At 44.0% G+C, this 8,519-nt stretch overlaps 1 protein-coding gene across 1 annotated transcript; it reads right to left on the minus strand.

Moving 5' to 3' along the window:
• Positions 1-6,726: 6,726 nt before the first annotated feature.
• LOC125163355 (beta-defensin 103A-like) lies at positions 6,727-8,243 on the minus strand. Its single transcript, XM_047854914.1, has 2 exons — positions 8,133-8,243; positions 6,727-6,920 (listed from the first exon to the last, which is right to left on the minus strand). Exons 1-2 carry the CDS (start codon positions 8,188-8,190, stop codon positions 6,775-6,777), a joined length of 204 nt encoding a protein of 67 aa, XP_047710870.1. The 5' UTR covers positions 8,191-8,243; the 3' UTR covers positions 6,727-6,774.
• Between the last annotated feature and the right edge of the window lie 276 nt (positions 8,244-8,519).

Consider the following 8,519-nt stretch of genomic DNA (forward strand, 5'->3'; position numbering starts at 1 on the left):
GCGGGTCGGTAAATCCCTTTCCAGTATTTCTTAGGTTCCCAGGGTGCTTGTGCTCAACTGATACTGTGCCTGATCTCAGGCTGCCAGCGTCCCTCACCACGTCTGGATCCGCGTTCCTGCACCAGCTCCTTCCGGCTCAGTGTGGTACTTGCCTTGTTTATCTGCTCAGATCCCAAACCCCAAAGGCCATTGTATGTGACAAAGTCTTGTGAATGCTGGAAAACAATGGATGGGGCAGATGTGTGAGTCACTGCCAGAAACAGAAAATTAGCAAGGGACATGACCCCCATTTTCCGTCACCTCCTCCTCCAGACTGTCCCTCTGGCATCCCTTTCCTGCCCTTGTCTGTCCCCGTAGGACATCAGAATATGCCACCCCAAATATGCCACTTAGACATAAAGATTATTTTAAGCTGAAGGCAATTGAGAAATAGCAGATGTCAAAACAAAAGCCCACAACTCTCTGCTCTCCCCTACCATTTGCCCGAAAGCAAGCCTAGACTTGTACTGAGGACTCTAGACGTTTACCCGCCCAGAGACAGCTGAGAGGCACCCACATAACAAACCTGGTTAACATAACATAGTTACTTACCTTCCCACGTTGCACCCTGAAATCCTAAACTCCTTTTCCTTTGTCTTGTCACTTCTCTGCATTATTGTTCTCTGCTATGATGCTGTATAAGCCCCAGGTTCTAATCTCCCCTCAGAGTTACTCATCACTGAGTTTCTCCCACATGTATGCACATGCCACATGTTAATAAATTATATTTTTCTCACATCAATCTATCTTTTTTTTAAGTTATATTTATTTTGAGAGAGAGAGAAAGCAGAGGATGGGCAGAGAAAGAGGGAGAGAGAGTCCCAAGCAGGCTCCCAGTGCAGGGCTTGATCCCATGAACCGTGAGATCATGACTCAAGCTGAAATGAAATCAGGCACTCAACCAACTGAGCCACCCGGGTGTCCCCTTAGGTCAATCTATTTTTTTGTCAGACAAATTTACTTTCCTAGGTCCCAGCTAAGAACCTCAGAAGGTACAGAAAAGGACCTTTCTTTCTCTCAACCTCTCATGGGTCTGAGTCCCTGATGGTGTCTATACAGCTTCCTAATGAAAAACTAAACTTTTATTTTCAAAGCATAGATCCACTTGGTGTTTATTTTCCTTTTCCTCCATATTACATACATCTCCAAAAGCTTTGCTGGAGCCAACCAAATTCCTCATTAATACTTACCTGAGGGGCGCCTGGGTGGCTTAGTTGGTTAAGCCTCCAACTTCGGCTCAGGTCGTGATCTCATGGTTCATGGGTTTGAGCCCTACACTGAGCTCTGTGCTGACAGCTCAGAGCCTGGAGCCTGCTTCGGATTCTGTGTCTCCCTCTCTCTCTGCCCCTCCCCTGCACATGCTCTGTCTCTCAAAAATAAATAAATGTTAAGTATTTTAAAAAATACTCACTTGAGAAAGTTGGAAATAAGACCGAATTATTCATCAGATCATAAAAACACACCTGACTGCTGCAGACCATATTTTTCAGTGAGCTGGGAAATCTGTATTTACTAACACCATTTCATACTCCTCAGTCTATTCTTCCATTAATTTTTAAAATAAAAATTGTATATATTTAAGGTATAGAAAATAATTTGCTATATGCATGTAGAGAAATGATGGCTACAGTCAAGCTAATTAACATATCTCCTCACATAGTTACCATCTCTCGTGTATGCTGAGAGCACCTGAAATCTACTCTCTTAGCAAATTTCCAGGGTTCGATATAAAATTATGAACTAGACTCCTATGCCGCACACAAGATCGCTAGACCAATTTGTCTTACATAACTCTCTGCCCCTGTAACCACCATCCTACTCTCTGCTTCTACGTATTCAACTCTTTTAGATTCTATGTATCAGTGACAACATGCAGGTCTTTTTCCTTTCTGTGTCTGCCTTATTTCACTTAACATTTTGCCTTCATTGTTGTCCCTGTTGTCTCAAACGATAGGATTTCCTTCTTTCTAATGGCTGGTTAATATTCCATTGTGTGTATATCACAATTCTTTATCCATTTATCCATTGATGGACACTTAGGTTGTTTCCATATCTTGGTTATTGTAAATAATGCTGCAGTGAGTATGAGGGTGCATATATCTCTTCAAGGTCCTGGTTTTGTTTCCCTTAGTATATACCCAGAAGTGGGATTGCTAGATCATATAGTCTGCCTGCCTGCCTTCCTTCCTTTCTTCTGTCCTTCCTTCCTACCTTCCTTCCTTCCCTCCATCCTTCCTTCCTTTTTCTTCCTTCCTTTTTGTTTTTCTTTCTTTTCTTTCTTTCTTTTCTTTCCTTCCTTCCTTCCTTCCTTCCTTCCTTCCTTCCTTCCTTCCCCCTTTCCTTTCCTTTCCTTTCCTTTCCTTTCCTTTCTTTCTTGGAACCCACGTACTGTTTTCCATAGTGGCCATATCAATTTACATTCCCACCAATAGTTAACCAGAGTTCCCTTTTCTCTACATCCTTGCCAACATCTGTTTTTATTTTTTTATGCTAGCCATTTTAGCATGTGTGAGGAGATATCTCATTGTGTTTTTGCATTTTCCTGATGATTAGTGACGTTGAGCATCGTTTCATGTGTCTAATGACCACACAGAACAAAGGTAACAACAAAAGGAAAAGGTAACCTACAGGTTGGGAAAGAATGTTTGCAAACCACATATGTGATAAGGGGTTAACATCCAAAATTTGTAAGGAAAACATACAACTTGATAGTAAAATTACACATAACCTGATTTTAAAATGGGCAAAGGACCCAAATAGACATTTTCCAAAGAAAAAGTACAAATGACCATTGGAATTTACATAGTGATTGCATTGAATATACAGCTGCTTTTGGCAGCATATCTTATTTCCTTTTTTAATTTTTCAATATTTATTTAGTTTTGAGAGAGAGAGATACCGAGTCAAGCAGGGGAGGGGCAGAGAGAGGGAGACACAGAATCTGAAGCAGGCTCCAGGCTCCCAGCTATCAGCACAGAACCCCGCACAGGGTCAAACTCATGAACTATGAGATCATGACCTGAGCCGAAGCCTGACGTTTAACCAACTGAGCCACCCAGGCGCCCCAGCATATCTTAAACTTAAGAGAAATCAAAGAGGCTGTGGCCTGACCTTGCAGGAGGTAATGATGAGGGTGTGAATTACTGTCATCTGGTGGAGACTCTGTCCATATCACCCGGAGATGCCCAAATGTTCTTTCACATTTTCCTTTCTGCCTTAAGGGAGTGTGTATATCTGAGGCATCTTGTGATTTACTTTTATTTCTTTCCCCGTTTAATGAACCTACTTTGGGCGCTAACGATGTTACGATCTTCTCAAAGAGAAGATTAAAAAAAATTTTTTTTTTACTATGTGTCCATTTTATTCACCTTTATCCTTTTTACTTTGGTTTTACCTCCCTTTGTTCTAGTTCCTTAGGGTAGAAATTCATTCACATTGTTAATTTGTGGGCTTTAGTCATGTCTATATTAAAAGCATTCGATGCTATAAATTTCTCTCTGAGCACTGTTTAAGCTACATTCCCACAAATTTTGGTACGTTGTTTTCATTCTTGATGGGTTTAAAATATTTTCTAACTTCCCATGTGATTTCTTCTTTTTACCCACTAGAAGCATGTTGATTAATTTCCACATTTTTTGAGGATTTTTCCAGATATCTTTCAGTTACTGATATCTTTGTAAATTCTACTGTGGACAGACACAGTGTGTGTCTCTCTATGGTATACATTGAATAATTTTAAATTGTTTTGATTTTTTTTTTAAATTTTTTTTTTCAACATTTATTTATTTTTGGGACAGAGAGAGACAGAGCATGAACGGGGGAGGGGCAGAGAGAGAGGGAGACACAGAATCGGAGACAGGCTCCAGGCTCTGAGCCATCAGCCCAGAGCCTGACGCGGGGCTCGAACTCACGGGCCGCGAGATTGTGACCTGGCTGAAGTCGGACGCTCAACCGACTGCGCCACCCAGGCGCCCCTAAATTGTTTTGATTTTTAAGACTTGTGTTATAGCCCAGTATGGGCTGTATTATATAACATTTTAGAGGATTCTGTGATTATTGCATAGTGTCCTATAAATTTCAGTTAGGTCACACTGCATGATACTGTTCATGTCTTCTATATATTATTACTGATACTTTTTTCTGCTTTTTCTTTTCACTATAAATGAAATGTCACAGTATCTACTAGTAATTGCTAATGTGTCAATTTCTCCTCCCCTTTATATCAGTTTTCCTTTAAGACTTTTGGGATTTTGTTATGAAGAGCATTCTAATTTAGTATTATATTATGTAATATATGTTATTGGTGAATTAACCACTTTATGACTGGGAAAAATATCCCCTTTTATTCCTGGTAATACTTCTTCTAAAATCTACTTTGATTTATAGGCAATTAGCCAACATAGTTAATTCTGTTTTCTTTAGATCAATGTTTCCTTAGCCTGTTTCCATTCTTTTATTTTTAATCTATCTTTGTCTTTCCATTTGATATCTCACCTAAGTTTCTTATAGACAGCATGTATCTTATCCTATTAAAAAATTTTTTTAATATTTATTTATTTTTGGGAGAGAGAAAGAGAGAGCATGAGTGGAGTAAAGGCAGAGAGAGAGGGAGACACAGAATCCAAAGCAGGCTCCAGGCTCTGAGCTGTCAGCACAGAGCCCGATGCGGGGCTTACCCATAAACCCCAAGATCTCGACCTGAGCCGAAGCTGGCTGCTTAACCGACTGAGCCACCCAGGTGCCCTTCTTATTATCTTCTTTTTTAAGGAGCTGACAGTCTCTTCATTTGACATAGAATCTTAGCTGATCATGTAGAGCCAAAGTTCCATCTGGCATTATTCTTCTGCCTAAAGAAAAAAAAATTAATAGTGCAGGTTTTCTGGTGAGAAATTTTGTTAGCTTTTTGTTGCTTAAAAATTTTTACCTTATTTTAAAAATAGACTTGGGGCGCCTGGGTGGCGCAGTCGGTTGAGCGTCCGACTTCAGCCAGGTCACGATCTCGCGGTCCGGGAGTTCGAGCCCCGCGTCGGGCTCTGGGCTGATGGCTCAGAGCCTGGAGGAGCCTGTTTCCGATTCTGTGTCTCCCTCTCTCTCTCTCTGCCCCTCCCCCGTTCATGCTCTGTCTCTCTCTGTCCCAAAAATAAATAAACGTTGAAAAAAAAAATTTTAAAATAGACTTTATTTTTTAGAGCAGTTTTAGGCTCATAGAAAACTGAGCAGAAGGTACAGAGATTTCACACATCTCTCCTGTCTTCACACTCGCACAGCCTCCCCATCCACATCTGGCCAAATTGGTGCACCTGCATTGACATATCATTACCACCCAGAGTAATTCCAGAACAGTTCACACTAGGGCTCCAGAGGAGGGCTACAAATGCCATCCCTTTGTGAGGACTCTCTCCACCCTCCTGGTGGGAATGCACGTGTTCCAGACCGGTGTGTGTTCCTGGAATTGTCCATCCAACCCCTGTTGGGTGTTTTTGTTTTCCTCTGAGCTTGCCAAATTTAGCCCCAGGGTGCTGAGCCCGGCACTCTGGCCAAGATTCAAGACAGTCCTCTTCTGCACTTGGGAGCTCCGTCCTCATCCAGATGCCCCTTTCCGGTTCTCCATGCCAGGAATGCAGGGGTCTTGGGCTGCCTGAACTTTGACCCATCTCTGGTCTGCTTGGCTTCTTCTTCCCTGTGCTCTGGCCTGGAACCTGCTTCCCGCAGGAGACTGGAGACTCTCACCGGCCTCCACAGCCACGGTCTCACACTGCTGACTGTGCAGCGTCTGGAACAGCAGTCTGGCATCTCTGTCTGCTTACCCAGCTGCATCCTGTAGGAGGGCAGTTCCTGTTCATCCTTTTTCGATGGGAAGTGGGATCCCGGCTCTTCTCTGCAGGAGTCTGCTCCCCTCTTCCTGACAGCCGGGTTCTCTTGCCTTTGTATAGGGCTGGTGATGGGGAAGATGGGCCTGCTTCTCCGTCTCCTGGAACCATCCGTTCCAACCATCCGTCGGGAGAACACTGTTCAAACCATAGCACCTTCAAGCCACTGGAATGTACTTCACTAAACCGTCTGAGCAGCTGTTGTGCTCCAGGCACTTTATGAGGTTCCAGACGGGAGTAAGACAAGGTCCTTGCCCTTAAAAAGTGATGCAACCAAATACGGAGATTGGAAATATGCAAATGTATAGGATGCAGAGATCAAGCAAGATTCATTGAAGGAGCACTGGGTCAGAACCCTGCAGTGAATCAGAGGAAATCTCCTATTCTTTCTGGAAAGAGGCACTCTTTTTAAGAAGGAGGCAGGATCTGCAATGGCCTCGGGTGGGGGGCGGGGGGGATGGGTTGAAGTTTGCAGAAGGGTGATTGCGTGCCAGCGACGTGGTCAGCCAGAGCAGAGGCACCGGTGACAGGAAGGCAAAGGAAATATTTCAGGAAGCACAGGCAGTCCAGTTTCACCGGGATACATAATTTGCAAAAAAGGGAATCAAATCTGATAAGCCTTGGAAAATAAGCTCAGGTCCCCTGGGGGATTCCCCCAGATTTTCCTGTGTTTGAATTAAAGGTGAGCCCAGTAACACTTTCTAAGCTATCAGTTTGGTAACAATGACCACAATAACCAGAATTAAAAAAAATAATCAAGCTCCTAATTGTTTTGAGAAAAATATTTAATTTGATTTTGCTTCTACAAACTTCCAGGAGGCATCTCACAACACTTTACAACACTCCCATCGCGTTTCTGGATTTTTTATTTCTTTCTTCGGCAGCACTTTCGGCCGCTGAGAGAGCATCGGCCGATTTGCTCCTCCTTTGGAAGGCAGGTTAGCAGAGCGCACCGGCCGCTTCTCAAACTGCAAAACTGCTTCTGCAGGAGGCTTATAATTCCTCCATTTCCTGTAGTGAAAAAACAGGACACATGGAAGGCTTGGTCCAAGCACAAGGCTTTTGGAATTCCCCAAACAACTGGTCTGCTACCTTTCTTGTATCCCCCCCCCCCCCCCCCCCCCCCCCCCCGCCCAAGCCCCAACCCTCCCCGCCCGCCGCCCCCCCAGCCTCTCCTGCCCTCAATATACACTTCTATTTAGGGTCTGGTAGTTGGAAAGTGAATTCAGTTATAATCCTAGTTGTATACCTCATGGGGTGAACATACACATTTCTTCCGATTAAGCAATGAGAAAACACATGGTATAAAGATACTGGTTAGGGGGCGCCTGGGTGGCGCAGTCGGTTAAGCGTCCGACTTCAGCCAGGTCAAGATCTCACCGTCCGTGAGTTCGAGCCCCGCCTCAGGCTCTGGGCTGATGGCTCAGAGCCTGGAGCCTGTTTCTGATTCTGTGTCTCCCTCTCTCTCTGCCCCTCTCCCGTTCATGCTCTGTCTCTCTCTGTCCCAAAAATAAATAAAAGACGTTGAAAAAAAAAAAAAGATACTGGTTAGGATTTGGTAGATGCCAATTTGTAATTTCCTTTTTAAATAAAATATTATTCCAATCACTATTAATCACTCAAGGGAATTGTTTGTTTTTCTTTTATTTTAGGGTATCTTTTTTTTTTTATTACCCTTTCTTTTTTTTTTTTTTTTCTATAAAATGAGAAGTAAAGTAGGGGAAGGACTAAGCAACCAGTCAACTGGGCTTCTGTGGGCCACAGCTCAGCCGAGGACCACCGAGGTGGCCGTGGGGAAGGGGCGTGGCCACTGGGAGCACCCAAGGGCTGGGGTGGTCGTGGTCCCCTGGGTCTCAAGAGGCCCAAAGACTCTACTTGGAACCAGCAAGCTAGTAACTGGGAGTCTGTGCTTCTGCGTTCAGATTAAATCAGTCTTTCCTGTTGGTGTTAAAGGTTTTTGTATCATTCTCTTTATGTCTCATGAACAAGTAAAACCATCTTTCCATGAAGGAGTGGTCTTTGTGAGCAATGTAGTCTCTGAGGAGTGGATCAGAAAGGACTGAGAAAACTGCTTCAAGGTCCCTAATGATTCTCAACAGAAAAAAAAATGGTGACGTCTGTTCCCGTACAACAAATCTCCTTGGTCTAAAGTTCCCTGGAGGATGGGGAGGGACTGACCTCTTCGCAACTGTTTCAACCCGCTCACCTCCCGACCCACCTTACCTGGAACAGGCATCAAGAACAGGAAGGGCAACACGAAGAGGAGATAATAGATTCTCATGGCCGGCAGGCTTCGCAGCACGCTGAGGCTGGGTGGGAAGGTGTGTTCGTCCACTTTATAAGGACTGCAGGACACAGCCATAGGTACAAGTAAGCAACGGCTGCAATTCCTGTAATAGTACAGTGATGACAATATGACGTGTTTCCTGATGCTTCATGCCAGTGTCTCTTACCCCACAGACCACGCCCACTCACCCCAAGTTAATTGCAAACCTAAAGGGTGAAGCAAACTTGATGTGAGCACACAGCCATCCCGATGCCCTCTAGGCATCAGGTCCAGGTCTGGCTCAGAGCTGGTTATAGATATGGGTGGGAAAGACCCCCTCCTCT

The sequence above is a fragment of the Prionailurus viverrinus genome, chromosome B1 (assembly GCF_022837055.1).
Source record: "Prionailurus viverrinus isolate Anna chromosome B1, UM_Priviv_1.0, whole genome shotgun sequence".
NCBI lineage: Eukaryota > Metazoa > Chordata > Mammalia > Carnivora > Felidae > Prionailurus > Prionailurus viverrinus.